Here is an 18,241-nt window from a genome sequence, read left to right on the forward strand (position 1 = left end):
TCCCCTTTCAAAACAACCCTGTTCAGAATGCTCGCTCTCAGCATCTGTTCCTTTAAATGGTAATGAGCTGCTAGCAGTTCACCCCAACCGGAGTGCACAGCAGTGAGGATTGAGGAGCAGAAACTCTGGCTGTTAGCCATTTTCGCTCGGTTTTCTTTCTTCTCTGTTCTCATTTTCTCTTAAGATTTTCTTAATGTAATGAACTGTGGTTAAATTCGATGTTGGGATGATTATTCCAGAAATTTTCCAGTTTTATATTGTCCCTGTTCCAACCCTCTGGAATGTGTTGCATGCATTCACGTTTAATATTAGCATTCACAAATACACAATTCACTTCTTCTGTGTTGATTTCTTATAAATCCCTTTAAAAGTGGAATTACAGGTTTTATTAGAATTTAAGTTGCTGTTCCAACGTTTTAGAATTGAGTATATATTTTAACAAAATGCTGTGCGAGTTTGACATTATTGTCATAAATCTCGTACCCTGTTCTGCGGCCTGAAGTCTCAGCAGGCTGGTTAATCCCTTACCTATCCTCATCAGACTGTTCTGTGGCAAGGAAACGGAGTACAACTGTAATCCTCAGGAGATGTCTGTCCTTGCTATCTGAATAACAGACAGTTATTGAGCTTACTGCTCAATGTGTGTGTGTGTGTGACAGTGGATTCTCATTGGGTGCCGAATGCTGTTAATTAGTTTTGGGAGGTTGGAGACGTTTTTGAGGAAAGCTGATCATTTTCTGGAGTTTGCAGTTCCACTCTTGGGAAATCAGCTTCATGCCTACTGCCATTGGACAGATTACGACAAGCTGCAGGGCATGATGGGATACATCCCATTATTTAGCACTGTGATGCTTAGCACTGCAGAAATGGTACTATGTCATTTTTAGAGGAGGGTAAAAAAACACCTTCACTTCTCTTTCCTGCATTGCCCTTGATTTCAATACAGTGCTGTAAGGGTGAATTACACTCTGCAACTGTAGGGGGAGCCCAGGAGCAAAAATAAGAAATCATACACACTTTAAAAAATGATGGTTCTACAGGGGTTCTTTATTAAATGAAATGGTAGAACTCTGAACACTTGAAGAACCTTTTGCCTGATTAAAGGATTAAAGAACCCTTGTAAAACTATCATTTATTAGTTTGTACCTAGTGTTGCTTTAAGCTCATTCCATTCTATGTTTATAGAATCTCTCCAGGAACAACTGAATGGGTTTATATTGAAGTAGCTGAACCTACTTAGTACCTTAGTCCTCCTTAGTACCTGGCTGTTTTTTGGCGCTAAGTCCCCTCAAACATGTAGTGAAATGTATTTGGTGTTTTCTCAAAACCCAGTCTCTAACGGGAACAATGGGCTTTGGAAACCATAACAACAGTGGCAGTAACGTTAATTATTGTTTACTCATTATGTATTGATGTGGTCTTGTTTCGGAACTGAACACAGCTCCGTCATCAGTTCAGACAGATCAGTAGAGTTTGTTCCTTCCTTGTTGCGGCATCCAGCTCTCGCTGGATACTACCGTCGACCACCTTTCGTAGGATATCTGCATTTATCTCTGTCTCTCTGACCAATCAATGCCCTGCGAGGTTTACACATCACATTTTACAACCAGGAGCCAGCAGGGACTAATCAAGTACCAAATATTTGAGTGGTAATCTGGCATTGACGTGTTTGAGTTGGAGTCACCATAAACCTGCACCAAGATCCAGTGACAGAGCCATGTGATTGAGCTCTTCAGAACTGGGAGAGTGGATTATGCTTTCAGCAGCCAGACAAACTCCAGACCTCAGACAGTTAAATGATTCATCAAATTATCGTGTTTACTGAATATCATAATGCCACTCATTCATACTGTGACACGCACACACACACACACACACACATTTCTCTTGGTCTGTATCAACACAATCCCTGCCTCTCTGATTCACTGTCTGGCGTCTCAGACAAAAAAAAAGTGTTTTGATGTGGTCTCAATATGTGCTTGCAATCTGTCTGAAATTAGCCTTCAGTTCCTGAATCTGTAGCTCCTTATGGAGACTGATCACAGTACTGCCAAATAATTGCTCCACTCTTGTGACGCGCAGGCTTTAAAAGAAGCAGTAAAAGAGGAGAGCTCTGGAAATGAGAAAATGAAAGTATTAGACAGCAGCTTTAAAAAGGTTCTTCCAGTCAAAGCCTACTAAAAGGACTTTTGTTCAACTTTATTTAAACCATACACGTTAACATGTGAAATGGAGAGTTTTGAAATCACTATTTGATTTGTGGAGGAGTTGAAAGAAGAGCTGGAAATTTGTATGAGTACACTGCAAATTAACATCACTCAGTAAACAATTAAAAAAACAAAGTGGCTCAGTCCAATATGATAGGCTCTCTCTCTCTCAAACAGAGAGTAATTCAAACAGTGAATAAAAACTTGTAGACAAGTTAAATCTCAGCCTCAAACACACCATTCCACCTTAAAAGACAAAGAGCTTCTGAATGTAAACAAACCAGAGAGAACAGTGTTTCCCCATAATCGTAGACATTGCCTTTAACACTACATAGCTGTTTAAGCTCTGGTCAGTAGAGAGACCAATCACTTACCAATTGACACCTAACTGTGCTCTTGAGGACAATCACTGGCTTGGGAGAGTTTTTCTCAAATCAGCTCAGTGCTAAAATAACTGCATTGATTCTGACACGTTCTTTTAAAGTGCAGACATTATTTCTGGAATAGAGGTGCAGAACAAACAAAAATCTCAGATTTGACCATTCGCTTAAATAATTAAAAGAACAAATGTACAGCGTAAACACTTTTAAATGTTTCATTGATCAACATGACAAGCACAAATGCTTGTGTCCATGCACTGAGGTTGATTTATGAATTCCACTAATATCTGTAATTGTGTCATCATGATAGTTTCTGATGCTATAATGAATCAAGTGCTGATGAGTTTGTACATAATTCAGGACACTACAACATACACATATTTCCATGCACTGTGTTTAGTAAGTATGTGTATGATGTAGGTGTTTTTGGAATATATTATTTGCAGTGGAAAATACTGCAACCCTTTATCACCACATACTTCTATGCGTTGAATCATCAAGATGTATGTGTGTGAAGTAGTAACACACACACATAAACAGCAGCATTACACAGTGATATATATTATGCATGTAACATAACTGAGACTACACTCTTAACAAGGCTGTCTGAAGTTCAGAAGTTTAAAAAGAGAATAGGCCTGTCAGACTTGATATGAGAATATTATGTTCACTTAGATCTTTTAATTATTAAACCTCCCCTTGTGGAAAGATGCGAGCCTCCAGACAAGGGGATGATGCAGCTGGCCTTAGTAATGAGAGAGAGAGGGAGAGAGAGAGAGAGAGAGAGAGAGAGAGCTTTGATGTAAGTTTAGACATCCAGAATAGTGTGTTGACGTCACTCTAAATCCTGTGATTGCTCTCACTCTCTTTTAAAACCAGTCAGCTTTACAAACACGTCAGCAATCTCAACAGCTTTACAGAGTTCTGGGTCCAAGCCTCCTATGAGCAAGCCAAAGGCAACAGTGGCAAGGAAGAACTCCCTCACGCGCACAAGGAAGGAACCAAGACTCATACGGGGGAACCCGTCCTCCTTTGGTTGACACTGGATAGCACAACAGATAACAAATCAGAAGTAAAAGTGAACTGATTACAGATAATTGGGTCATCAGTTCACTTTTACTTCTGTTTTTTTATCTTTTGTGATCTCTGGTGACATCACACAAAGACATCAAAGCTTCAGTGAACACTAAGAGCCTGGCCTCTTTGAAATTAAAGATCTTAGTATAAATTGTGATGGTTTGGGGTCATCTTTTGCTGGTTCAGTTTTCTCAAGAAGCTGATACATGATGAAAACCAACTCTAAGATCCTTAGATCACCAAACACAGCCCTTGATATTTTACTGCTTCAGGCAAGGAACACCCTCCTACAAACATAAGGTCACTACAGTGTGTCGCTCAGTTTTGGAATCAAATAGGGTGAGATCGATCCACAAGGGCGTCTTATGACTTTGTAAGGGAATGGAGTGAGTTAGATGGCCATGGGGCTCCTATTCTAACGGGTTCTACTCTTTACAGTAACACTAGGTAGTATTTTTGCTGGACTGCCTACCGGGCCAGCTTAGAAGAGGCTTTTTCGCTTATTGACTGACTGACTGAATGACTCATAATGTTGAAGTGCGCATGCGCGAGTAGGAACTGTTAGTTCGGCCATGTTTCACAGAGAGAACTTAAGGTGGTGCTACTACACTGTCTGTTGTTAGCTCAGCCATATTTCACATTCCAGTTCATGAACTACATTTGGAACTGTTCAGCAACATAAACTGCTTCACAAACCAGAAAAATTGGTTCTCAGTTGGAACCAAAGAGCAGTTGGTTCTTCAGCACGATCAATGTCTGAATAATAGGAAATAAAACAGGAACATGCTTGGAACTTGGTACCATTTACACACGTATTGTATATCACAGAGAAAGGAGGACTGCTGAATTTGTTTTGTTTCAGTTGAGTGTGTGTCTGTGTCTTCCCTTGTAAAGGGAAGAGGTGGGGAGACATTTAGTGTGTTTATAAAACTCCATATAGCTCATACAGCCCCCTTAAACTTCACATGTTTTACTGTAACCTGTTACATTGAATAAATAAAATTCTTAAAATCAACAAATGTTTTTGGTCTTCACTGTTCTTTGGTGGTAGATCATCTAGTATGTATTTTTAAATAAAATGAAAAAGAAAAACACTGATGTTGGTGTCGGAGACCCCAGACTGTTGAGCAACTGAAGTTGTACATCAAGCAAGAATGGGATAGAATTCCTCCTACAAAGCTTCAACAATTAGTGTACTAAGTTCCCAAACGCTCATTAAGTGTTGTTAAAGGGAAAGGTGATGTAACACAGTGGTAAACATGCCCCTGTCCCAACTCTTTTGGAATGTGTTGCAGGTCTAAAATTCAAAATGAGTGAATATTTGCAAAAAAACAATAAAGTTTATCCATTTGAACATTAAATATCATGTCTTTGTAATGTATCTAAATGAATATAGATTGAAAAGGATTTTCAAATCATTGTATTCTGTTTTAAATTATGTTTTACACAACGTCCCAACTTCATTGGAATTGGGGTTGTATAGCTGAAATATTAAAAATTCAGATTCAAATACTTATTTCAATGATATTTGCTCCATAATAACAGAACTAGGCAGTGTTCTCCTCCCAGTTCACTTAGCTGTCCAAGATAACGTGCTAGCATTCATCCTCTGTTCACTCATTCATCTTCAGTAACGTCATCAGGCAGATGTTCATATTGGAAAAGCAAGTGTGAAAACACAAGAAGCACTGAGACTAAGACTCACTGAGAACTGATGCAAAATGCTCCTGAGAATTTTATTTTATTTTAAAGCTTTCAAGAAGTGAGTGAAGGTTTTGTGGTGAGCAGCTTTTTCACCCCCAGAGTGTGGGCCGGTGAGTGGAGGCAGCTGTTTGGGGTTAGTCGCGGTCAGACTTGTCTTCTGAGGGGAGATCTGCCCCTGGGCTGTGTGGTCTGGACTGTCCAGAACAGAAAGTCATCAACTAAGTAGCCTCAGGTGTGTCACAGGTGGAGAGACACTGCTTTGGAAAACACTAATTATATAATTATAAGCTTTCTTTTGTTATGCGCGTTTTTAAGAGTGTATTTACATCATGATATGTTTGATTAATCATCTAAGTATTAGTTGACTACTAAACTTTTATTTAGATTTTTAATTAAATATAAGAATGTTTACAGCTGGTACCGGGCAGCAAGTGGGTTTGAGTCCAGCTCCGGGTGACTGTCTGTGAGGAGTTTGATGTGTTCTCCCTGTGTCCGCATGGGTTACTCTGGGTGACTGTCTGTGAGGAGTTTGGTGTGTTCTCCTCATGTCCGCGTGGGTTTTCCATGCTTCAAAAACACACGTTGGTAGGTGGATTGGAAGTGTCCCTAGGTGTAACTGTGAACACGTGTGTGTCGCCCTGTGAAAGACTGGCGCCCCCTCCAGAGTGTGCTCTTTCCTTGCGGTATGAGGTGATTGTTTTAATGATGAGGGCTCCTTATCATGAGCCTGCAATGTTTTCATCCCTTGTTTCTATGGTTACGGGGAAGTTGTGTAGCTGTATTTGTGTTTACAGGTGTGTTGGTCCTCTGTCGCTGTGATGATGTGATACAGAGGGTGAGGTGGCAAGTTTCATCAGAGTTACTGTCTCTCAAATGTGCCTTCTGCTTAAAACACACATACACACACACACACACACACAGAGAGAGAGAGAGAGAGAGAAGCAACCACATGACCCAGGGCCAGATTTGAGGAGAGTGTTACTATTTATAAAGCTGGAGCTTTTTTGAGAGCACTGGGCTTCAGGCGAACACACACTCGCACCATCTCCACACAGGTTTATATTAGAGTGCTGTCAAATCCAGCGAGTGCATGTGTGTGAGAGGGAAGAATGCACTGAGGCATGACGGAAATGCAGCGTGGATGCATTTGTGTTCTTTTGTGTGCACAGTACCCAGTGTGTGTGTGTTTTTTTTTCAGGACCACAGTATTCAGAATTTTTTGAAGAAAAAGGAGAGTTCTCATTCAGAACCAGCAAATAGCTGCTTACCTTTTTCAAGTGCTTTTTATAAAGGCTCCATAAGGCATCTTGTAGTGTGGTGGGTTCTCCCTGTGTCTTGGTGGGTTTCCTCCGGAGGCTCCGGTTTCCTCCCACAGACCAAAAGCACAGTAGGTGGACTGGCCATGCAGAAATATCCAGATGTGTGAGTGTGTGGTTTAAGAGTTTGATACTCCTAATCAGGGCCGTAACTAGAATTAAAATTTTAGTGAGGTCCACACCGCGGGAATTCAAACCCACTTCACCTCACAATGGCAAATGTTTACAACTTCAAATGCTGACTTCTAATTTATGTTACACATCCATTCTCTCATAAACTACTTTGACTCCACTTAGACTATATGTTTTGTTTTACGTTTAACTTAATGGTCTCTCTCTTTCTCTCTCTCTCTCTCTCTCTCTCTCTCCCTCTCTCTCTCTATCTCTTTCACTGTGTGCTCATCCTCCTCTCTCACATCTTCTTACTGATTATTTAAAAAACAACATACATAAAATACTATTAATTATCACAAACACATTCACTTTGGCAGTATATAGGAACTAAGTCTTTAGTCCCTCATTAAAATAAACATATACAGTAGTAATCCATGTAGGATTGGGACATAAGTACATTAATTATTAGCATTAATACAGTTGTACTGATTGACCATGCAGTATATTAGTAATAATATTAGTAATATACTGCATGACCAATCAAAATTACTGTATTAATGCAGTAATTAAAACAGTTCATGTTCTTATATTGTACTAATATAGTGCAATAATAAGTTATTATGATACAGAAATTTGCAACTTATATAAATAACTGATGCTGGAATCATGTTTAGATAAATTACAAAATATACTACTTACAGTTTTATTTGTGTTGGACTGTTTTATAAAGTGATAAATATAACATTACTATAAAACATATAACTACTGAAAGCATTTTGTATTATTCCATTTTTACCCTGTGTTAAGATTTCCTACTTTTGTATTTTGGGAGTTAAACCTGCAAATACACACTACGTAGCAGGATCTGACCAGGTAGCATAACTTGACAGGTATTAAGTCTGTTCAGCTAACGTTGCTGCAGCTAGAGAATAGATTTTGAATAGCAGTGCTACACACACATTTCTGGCTAAACCTTCAATTTGCCCTCACAAAATCCTCACATTTATGTCATAGCAGCAGTGTCATATGCTAGTCTATAATATATGCATAACATATCTCTCAACAAGCACTTAAAGACGGTTAGTAATTGAAAGGTCTTGTGAGAGCAGATTGGTAATTCTAGCGGCAAATTGAGAGCAGGGTTGCCTGGTCCAGCAAAAATTTCCAGACCAAAGTTTGTGGAAAATCTATGTCCTAGAAATATGGGAGATGGGGAAAATGTAAAAAAAAAAAAAAAAAAAAAAAAAAAAAAAACAATGTCTGGACCTCAGTGGCCCCTAATTAATACTCATACAAATACCCTTTACTGTTTATGTACACTTGGTAGAAAATGAAAATCCCCTTTAAATATTATTTCTCAGGTTGTTCAGAGAAATAATAATTGTGGTTTTAAATGGGAATTATTATTCCTTGATCCCAATTGCACAGCTTACCATATGAATACAGTGAAATAAGTGTAATTTAAAAAAGCATTTAATTTATTATACTGACATCTTGTTTCCACTGGAGTCAGTACTTGGTAGAGACACTTTTGGCATCAACTACAACCTCTATGTTTTTTAGGATACTTCCCCACAAGTTTGGCACACTCCAGGATTTGGAGGTCCTCCACCGCTCCTGCACAGATTAAGTTAGATTAATTGATTTTTACTGATAAACAGCAACCTTTCTGTGGGATCAGGTTCAGGTCTTTCACACGGCCATTGCAGAATGTCTACCTTGTTCTAGTAAACCACTCCATGGCAGTTTGGCTTTTGGTTTACCCGGGGTCATAGGTGACGAATTACAGTACACTCTTAAAGAAGCATTTTTGCTAATATGTGTGTGTGTGTGTGTCACTGTGGAGTATGTGTGTGTGTGTGTGTCACTGTGGAGTCATTGCATCCTAAGATACTTTTAGTGGTTGCATCTGTGAACCACAAACCCTCCTCACAACATAAAGTGTGAGGGTTGTTGGTTCTCAACATTACTACAGTTAGTCCTTCATGGCCAAATACTTGTCTGTTATAACAATAATAATGCACAATGTAATTAAATATTAAGAATTCTATGTACTATTGTGCATTAAGAATTTTCTCTCTACCACCACCACTTCTCTCTTTCTCTCTCTCTCTCTCTCTCTCTCTTGCAGGGTCTGGTGATTGAGCGTGTAGGAAGGAAGCCACTGTTGATATTTGGTTTTTCAGCAATGGCTGTGTGTTTCAGTCTCCTCACCGTCTTCCTGAAATTCCAGGTCAGTCAAGCCCCATCCTGGCATCACATTCTGGGATAACAAAACAATAGTTAAAAAACAAAGTGTGTGGGTCCCGTATGCTTGTCTCTATCTCTCTCTCTGCTCAAGGCAGAGAATTGGCATCTGGAGGTTTTTAGACAGCGGAGAAACTCCAAATGTTGAAAAGTATGAACCGAGGATGTTGCTCTATTTCTGTTCCATATGTGGGAAATTTGACATATTTTTGCTGTTTTGGTTCAATTAAGTTGGAACTGAGTCTGAATTCAGGAGAGTGCTAACTAATAAGTTAACTTCAGTCACCAACAACCTACAGTTGTTTTATTTTCTCAAACAAACCTTTCCACATTAAAAGATGAGATACTGACTGTGTATATATATATATATATATATATATATGTTGATTAAAAACATGTATCTTCATTTTTAGCAGTTTTCACATTTAAATGTGTTACATGTGGGCATCAGTTTCTGTCTGTTCATAGAAGCTAATATCAAAATGACCAATGAAAATCTGAAAAATCACACAGTTTCTTTAACAAATATCTCCACTGGCTGCTTGACCTGTTCATCAAAACTGTGCATCTCCCCCCTCCCCCATTTTCCCAGTACCGTTTGAGTTTCCATGCTAAAGTTAACAACTGATCACATGTAAACTCACATGAAATATTATACCAGCATGGCTATAATTAATCACAATAAAGATTAAATATGCTGATTTCGATCAAGTATAGTGATGACAGACTCTTTGTTTTAGGAAAATACGCTGCAGGCTGTGGTTACACAGAGGTGAATGTGTCTCATTGGAATCCACTAAAAGAAATTAATGTTTGTCAATATTTGCTGTCTACTCGAAAGGCCATTTTACATATAAAGCTTTTGAACATGCGTCCCAATAAAGATATTTTTACATTTCTGAGCTATAATTGGTATAAATGAAGTTATCTGGGGTTTGTTTTTACTGTTACCATCAGAGAACTGTCTTTTCCTGTTCCTGAAAAGTTCTTTTTTAAGATTCTTTTTTTTTATTTCATTCACATTATTTTTCAATCATAAGTTATATCATATATAATTCACTCATTCATTCATTCCATCTTGTTATTGTGAGCCATATAACATCAAATAAATAAATTTATAAAACATAAATACAAAAACCTTTATTAACTTAGATTTTTTACTCATCTATTTTTGAAAGCCTCAGTTTATCAACTCCACTTTCACAAACACACACACATTCTAAGCATTTGCCATTTGCTGGGCTCTGCTATATTTTTGTGTCCCCTCTCCCAGTGCTGACCTTTCCTCATTCACTCCTCTTCCATTGTTCTGGTTTCATTTTGTGACCTTCCTCATTTGCATTCCATTATTGTACATTAATTTATATTCATATTGAAAAATGTTAATGAAAGGATAAGCTAGACAAACTGCTCTGTTACACAGAGGGAAAGTGTGTGTTTGTTTATAAGCTTTTGACTCTGAACTGACCAGTGTTTTCTGGATGCTTGAGTGGGCAGGACAAGAATAGACACTGTCCCGAAGCGACTGACTGACTCCGCAGGGTCATTACATTGTATTCAGTACCATTTTGGGCAGCACTGTAATCTAAACCCTCCCGTTTGTTTACTGTGGCCCCGGCTGTCACCAAAGGCCAATGTGGTAAATATTAAAAAAAATAAAGGACAATAAGGGACCACATCCAAATTTTAGGTTGCTGTTCCCTTTTGAGTTCTTCAAGGACTTCTGCTGCTGTGGTTACTTTTTCAACTCCATTTGCACATCTTGCACAATTTTCTGATATTGTTTCTGTTTATAACTGCCTTAATAACAATCCTTTGGATCCTGGTTTAAAATATGTTTCACTTAAGGTGTATTTCACAATGGTTATCAAAAAACCCTTTTTGTATATACATTTCAGACAATGTATGTTTTCTCAACATTTGCTGCTCTCCAGTCGGTTTGCACTGGAAACGAGTCTAATGTTACGAAGCCTCAGTGTCTATAAATGTATAAAAAAATAAACTATCTCGGTCCAGTATGCTAGGCTTTCTCTCTCTCTCTGCTCACAGCAGAGAAATGGCATCTGGAGGTTTTTAGACAAATCCCATATGCTGAACAGCCTGAACTAAATGAGGATATTGTAAGTGAGGACTGCTCCATAGATATATAATATTGACTTTTTTTTTGTTGTTCTGGGTTACTTAAGGTGGAAATGTCTCCAAACTTGGGAGATGGCTAACAGCATTACCGAAAGGGTTACAAAAGTAAACAACTCGAGTTACAAATGTCTTTCTGTGGTAATTCACTCAACGAAATAAAATTTACAGACAAGTTATAATTGAGACATGCAAACAACAGTCGTTATTTTCCCCCAAACATGCCATTCCACCTTAGAAGTCATGGAACTTATAACTGCATTTCCCCATAATTATTGATGTTCCCTTTCTGTGAAATACATTTAATACATATTTGAAACTGGAAATATGTGGGGTTAAAGTGGCGAGTCCACCAGTATGGTTTGTATTCTAGCTTTGCATCATTGAAGAATTGTGCTGCAGAAATTTTACCTGTAGAACAGGATTCAGCGCTGTCTGATAGGGTCTCATGACTCACATTTTTTTCTGTCAGATTCCACAACAAAGACTGTCAGCAGAACTTCCCACAACAGATACAAGCTACAGTTCATCCCTCAAACAAACACGAATCTACAGGGATACAGGGAGAAATGCTAGCACAGGCTTCTAGTATCTGTAGTTTCAGGTGCTGCACATCTTGATGGTATGGTGTGGTATATGGGGTACAAAGATAGTGGGGCCATTCTTCATCAGTGGGAACCTCAAGGCAACTGGATATGTGAAATTGCTACATGATGATGTGTTTCCCTCTTTATGCACTGAAGCAGGCACATTCCCTGAGTTTTTCCAGCAAGATGGTGCACCAACACATTATGGGTGACAGGTCAGAGCATTCCTAGATTTTGGATTCCCAGTTTTTTGGAAAGTGGATTGGTCGTGGGCCAGTTGAATGGCCCCAAAGGTCTCCCGATCTGACCCCCTTAGACTTTTATCTTTGGGGTCATCTGAAGGAAATTGTCTGTGCTGCGAAAATACGAAATGTGCAGCACCTGAAACTACGAATACTGGAAGTCTGTGCTAGCATTGCTCCTGCAGTGTTGCTATCAGTGTGTGAAGAGAGGGAGAAGAGGGTTGCATTGACAATCCAACACAATGGGCAACAATTTGAACACATTTTATAAGTGATCAGAAACTTGTAAATAACTCATGAAAGAGTAAAGTTAAAACCAAGCACACCATTGATTTTCTTATGAAATTCCCAATAAGTTTGATGTGTCACATGACCCTCTTCCCATTGACAAAACAAAAGTTGGATCAAAAATGGCCAACTTCAAAATGGCCGCCATGGTCACCACCCATCTTGAAAAGTTTCCCCCCTCCCAAATACTAATGTGCCACAAACAGGAAGTTAATATCACCAACCATTCCCATTTTATTAAGGTGAATCCATATAAATGTCCCACCCTAGAGAAGAGTTTTGTCTAACATACAGATGACAGATGACTTTCAGAGGAACTGTTTTAACAGATACACCATATAGATGCTCCATTGCTTCAGAGAACATATTTCCGATTCTCAGTTCTGATGCTTGGCATTCAGCTTAGTGTCCTTAGACTCATGTGCCACTGTTTCAGATTATCTTGATCCACACACACACAAACACACACAAACACTATAACACAGCTATAACATTTTAACCACCTCCAACATTCTGCACTTACTCTCATGTCAGTTTCACTGCAACACTGAGAATGATCCCCTACCCAAATCATACCTGGTCTCTGGGGGTCCTGACCATTGAAGAACATGGTTAAATGGGGGCAAACAAAGTATGCAGAGCAAAATATACTACAGTCTGTAAACGTAGAACTACTATGTGTTGTCCTGTATAGTCAGTGTAGCTGAGATAGTTGACAGAGAGTGTAGAAAATAATATGTGGAAATAGATATAGTATGTTGCAGCGGTGTAGAAAATGTAGTTGTAATAATTGTTGAAGTAGTAGTATACTACAATATTATAACTACTATATGTAAGAGATGTGTATTGTGCAGTTTTTAGTTGAATAATAGTAGCAGAAGTGTAACCTTACTATTTTCAAAATAAATTAATATTTGTGGGTTTATTTTCAGTTATTTTGGAGCATTTCTATTTCTCGGTATGTTGCCACATTTGGACTTGCTGAAGTCTAATTATTTAAGTCATAATTATTCTAATTATGTAAATTAAAATCCAAATTAAAAATCCATCTAAAGTGGGGAGAAGATAAAATGTTTTGTTCCTAAAGCAATGATAAGTAGCAGTATTAGTAATAATAATAACAGTAGCAGTACAGATACCAGTACAAGCCTTAATGATTATAGTACTTTAGTGTATTTAATAACTGGTCTGTGCTGTGCATGTGTTTTTAGATTAATTATTGTCATTATTAGTATTCTCTTATCTCTGTGCACTGAAGCTCATGCTGACGGATGCAGAGTCTAATTTTAGGATCCAGAGCTTGGGTGCAAAGTTATTATCACAATGGGTGTGTGTAGTTAAAATGTTAATATATTTAATAAGCACATTTCACAGATTCATGCCTCTCTGAGCATCCCCTACATCTCTCTCTCTCTCTCTCTCTCTCTCTCTCTCTCTCTCTCTCTCTCTCTCTCTCTCTCTCTCGCTGTTTCAGGAGCATGTGATTAATTTCTCATGTTGGAATAGAATATTAATAATGTGAACTCCCGCTTCACTGCTTGTTGGAGTTTAAACCCGATTTTACTGTGCTAAACAAAAAGATTAGCAGCATGCGGCCGCTTCATCACAGGAAAATCCTGAATGACTTCCAGCTAGCTGTACACACAACACCCACACACCCACACACACAGGTAGGCACTCTTCCTGCTCCATTATCCCTCCCTCATTCTTCATTTCATCTATCTCTCTTGCTCTGTTTCTCTGTAGGACAGTTTCTCATGGATGCCATACCTCAGCTTTGTCTCCATATTAGCTGTGATTGCTTCATTCTGCTCTGGCCCAGGTATGGCAGAACACACACACACACGCACGCACGCGCACACACACACACACACACACACACACACACACACAGACTATTAATCATATTACAAAATCGCTAATTAAATACAGAGTAACCTTTCAGTTTCAATGTGACTTAAATGCATTTGTGATCTCCTGCTGGTGTGGGTTCACTATGATCTTATCCCTTTAAATTATGCACTCATTAACATCTCAATTGCAAATAGCTCCCCCTTGTGGAGAAACGTCAGACTGCTGCATGTGTAGGAGAGAGTGAGTGAGTGCCAAATCTTTAACCCTGTCTTTTACCTAATAAAAAAGTTATTTTTACATCATTATTTCAGACGCACACTGAATAGTTTTTATAATATTGATTTTTTTTAATACATTTTGGAATTGTAATAAAGTATGCCAAAAGATATAATATTAAATAGAAAGACAAAATATGTACAGTCAAACCTCCTAATCTTAAACACAGCCCTGTGAGGAGGTTAGTTTTCTGTACTACCAAAAGAGAATCAAAAAGCAAACAGATCAGTTCTCTTACATCTCAGCTCTACAAGACTGCAGTCCCCTCTTCCTCAGTTTAATTTAAAACGCTCCTATACTGCTTCTGTTCTGAAGTATTGCACAGTGCCTTTGCAAGAAAACAAATGAGAACACCAACAGTTTAGGTTAAGGTTGTTTCTCTTCAACCTTATCTACAGTCTATTTATTTTATCTGCTGTAATGTAATGACTGGGGATATATTCTATAGTGAAGTAGAATAAAGAACAGCTTTGCTTTGTCCTTTTACATAACGGTTATTTGTTACATATTGTTTTCTCCTGTGTGTTGAATTGTGTTAATCTTTCCTAGGAGCATACAAGGGCACCAAGTGTTCTTAAGGGAAATAGTTATTTTACCTCCCAAACAATAACAACTAACTGCCAGTGGCAAAATAATTACAGGCATCTTTTATTTGCAAATAAAGATGCCTGTAAAAAAAGTTGTTTATTAACTTCAAGCTAAAATTACATTTTAAAGGAATGGCACCCCCTTGTGGAGGAGTCCTTAAATGTGACTGAGTGAGTGACTGAGTGAGCTAATGTTTGATATTTAAAGATGTATGCTTGATTTTATATGAATCTTATATGAATCTTCTGTCATGAACTTTCCACTTACTGTTGATGATGGACCAAACTTGAAGCTTTGTTTTTCTTTCATGTCATAATTTTTCTGTGACATGAATAGGAACTTTCTGGTTCCTATTGACCCAATATTTTGTTCTTCAGGCCACCTTTAATTACTTGTTTACACCTCAAATTTCAAACTTTTTTTAAATGCATTGAAATCATTTAAGACATTTTTAACAATGTGTATTAATAAAAATTGTCTGTGGAATTCATGAGAAACTGAGAGTTAGAAACCAGAGATGTAGGCGGTGTGTGTGTGTGTGTGTGTGTGTGTGTGTTTGTGTGTGTGTGTGTGTGTATGTGTGTGTGGTGCTTTGGGATATCTTTGTGCTTGTACGTGTATAAATAGTTTTGCTCAGTGGGAGGTCTTGTTCTCGTTTTCAGTGTTAGCAGCTTTTACTTTTAGAAACATGCAGAGCTTTCAATCTATACCTCACTCACAAAAAATAGCTAAAACCAATTATGAAAGTGGTTGTTTCTTTTTATATATATATATATTTTCAGGAAAATTAATGAAACAGTTTATAATTAAGAAAAATAGATTTAAAACAAAAACAATATTCATTATATGTAACCGCTTATCCAGTTCAGGGTCGCGGTGGGTCCAGAGCCTATGCGGAATCATTGGGCACAAAGCAGGAATACACCCTGGAGGGGGCGCCAGTCTTTCACAGGGCAACACACACACACACACATTTCCTCACACCTACGGACACTTTGGTGTCACCAATCAACCTACCCTTGTGTGTTTTTGGAGCGTGGGAGAAAACCGGAAACCCACAACCTTGAGGTCCCTGGAGCTATGTGACTGCGACACTACCTGCTGCGCCACCATGCCACCCGCAAAAACAATAGTAACATAATTTTACCTCCATATGATTTAAGTAGCAACATAGACACTTCTGATGAACTACAGTTTTTAGCAAATCAAACTCCCTCTTTAGTCTTTTCATTCAGAAACTCTACATATTTTAATGTGGAACACTGTGTTTGAGTAAGAAGCGACTGTATTTTGTAAATGGCTTGAATTATTACAGAAACTCATTTGTAACTCAAACTGCTTAATTTTGTAGCATTTTCCCTCTGTGTTTATTTTCATCAAAGTTAACGGTCGGAGTCAGTCCCACCTTAAGTTTGGTAAAACATCTGAAACATAAAAAATATGTCAATATTTCGCACCTGTGGAGCAGGAATAGAGCAACAGCCTCATCTCTTTTCGTGCTTTTCAACTTTCAGAGTCTCTCCACCATCTAAATCCCTCCAGATGCCATTAAAATGACAGCTGTGGCTGAGAGAGAGAGAGAGAGAGAGAGAGAGAGACAGAGAGGGGGTGAGAGAGACAGAGAGACCAGTTTAGACACTTAGTTTGTTTCCCATTTACTGAGCTTGGGCTGTATACAAACACCAGAGCTTTTTACAACAGATATAGAGCTGAGAGTCTGAAAATTTCATAAAAAAGTGTATTGGATTAAAATTTCCTATAAATTCAGAATAAAACACAATGACGTTTATTCATGGTTTCTTAAACAGCTGAATGATTTAAATTTCTTTGCCCTGATCATGGTGGTCACTTTTCTCACAATAGCCTCTGGCACCTTATTTTCAGTTCTATTGATCCAACTCTCTGAAATGAAACTTTATTATTTTCCTCCATCAGAGCGCTGTGCCCTCCCTTATTCACAGAAGCCCTTAGTATTAATTGGATTTGTAAGAAAATGGGTTGATTACTTTTTCATTTTAACATGCTAAGCAGTTTGTGTGAAGTTCTAGTCTTCTGGTTTAGAAAGATAACAGCACTAGGGAGTTGTTTAGTCCTTCATAGACCACATGGAGCGATGTATACACTATTTTGAAATTAATTTAAGAATATTATTTATTATTATTATTATTAAGAGTACAATTTGGGGATGTCTCCTTTTTGTTTAAGTAGCAGCTTGTACAAAGGATTTACATTTGACACTGGAACATTCCCATGAGGATTTGATCATAGTCAGACACATAATCTTAGTTCTGGGTCAGAAAAGAGCCCCTCAAATATAGTGAATTCAGCACCCTCTCTCCAGAGAAGAGTTTCACAGATTCACAGCCCAATGCTGGGGCCATATACCCCTCTAGCCAACACTTGATGTTGAACATGATGCCTTTGGCTCATGTGTGGCTGCTTGATGTTTATCAGTGTAGAAAATATGAGCTGTGCTTTTCCCAAATGAAGTGGTTAAAGTGGTGTTTACAGTGCTTGGACATAGTGTTGTTAGTATGCTACATAACACAATTTAACAACATGTATAATTCATTGTGACCACAACTTCTTCACCCCTGCAGTCTCACTGTTCATTGTCTTGGGTGTGTGGGGGTGGTGGTGTTTTTTGATTGTAGTCAATTTGTATTCTCTAGGAGGCCTGACAAAAATTGGCTACCTACGTGCAGAATCTGAACCATTAATTGTAACAAGCCAAGGGGTGAATTCTAACAGCTGCACAGTTGTCCAAAAATTGTTGCTGTTTGTCTCAGTAATAATTGATGCAATTAATCAACTAGATTTACATTTCCTGAAGGAAATAGACTGCTAGCATTTACCCTAAATGTTTTAAAAGAAAGTTAGAAGGATGCATGGCAATGAAGAAATTACAACAGAATAAAATATATACCAAGGATGCAAAGGAAAACTGTTTCAAAAACTAAAATAACAGTTGGACACACTGTTGGACACGGATATGGAAAATCATATTTGTAAACAGTGAGAGTAGTTTGGAACTGTGTAGCTGTGAGGCTGTAGTCAGGCTGTTGAAATAACATGTAACATTATGGTAACACTTTCTATGAAGCGTGTATTTATGAGCTTTATAAGTGCAGTTATAAGTCTTTGTAATTTGGCAATAATGCTTTGTATGCTCTTATAATGAGCAATAATTGATTATTTTGTAACTTATAAACAGAAAAACAAGTA

At 38.1% G+C, this 18,241-nt stretch overlaps 1 protein-coding gene across 1 annotated transcript in view; it reads left to right on the forward strand.

Moving 5' to 3' along the window:
- slc2a9l2 (solute carrier family 2 member 9, like 2) overlaps positions 1 to 18,241 on the forward strand; it is a 164,698-nt gene that overhangs the window by 108,606 nt on the left and 37,851 nt on the right. Inside the window, exons 12-13 of the mRNA XM_066641986.1 lie at positions 8,930 to 9,031; positions 14,045 to 14,120. Coding sequence (XP_066498083.1) covers positions 8,930 to 9,031; positions 14,045 to 14,120 — 178 coding nt within the window. The remainder of the gene's footprint in view (positions 1 to 8,929; positions 9,032 to 14,044; positions 14,121 to 18,241) is intronic.

The sequence above is a fragment of the Hoplias malabaricus genome, chromosome 13 (genome assembly GCF_029633855.1).
Source record: "Hoplias malabaricus isolate fHopMal1 chromosome 13, fHopMal1.hap1, whole genome shotgun sequence".
In the NCBI taxonomy this organism is placed as follows: Eukaryota; Metazoa; Chordata; class Actinopteri; order Characiformes; family Erythrinidae; genus Hoplias; species Hoplias malabaricus.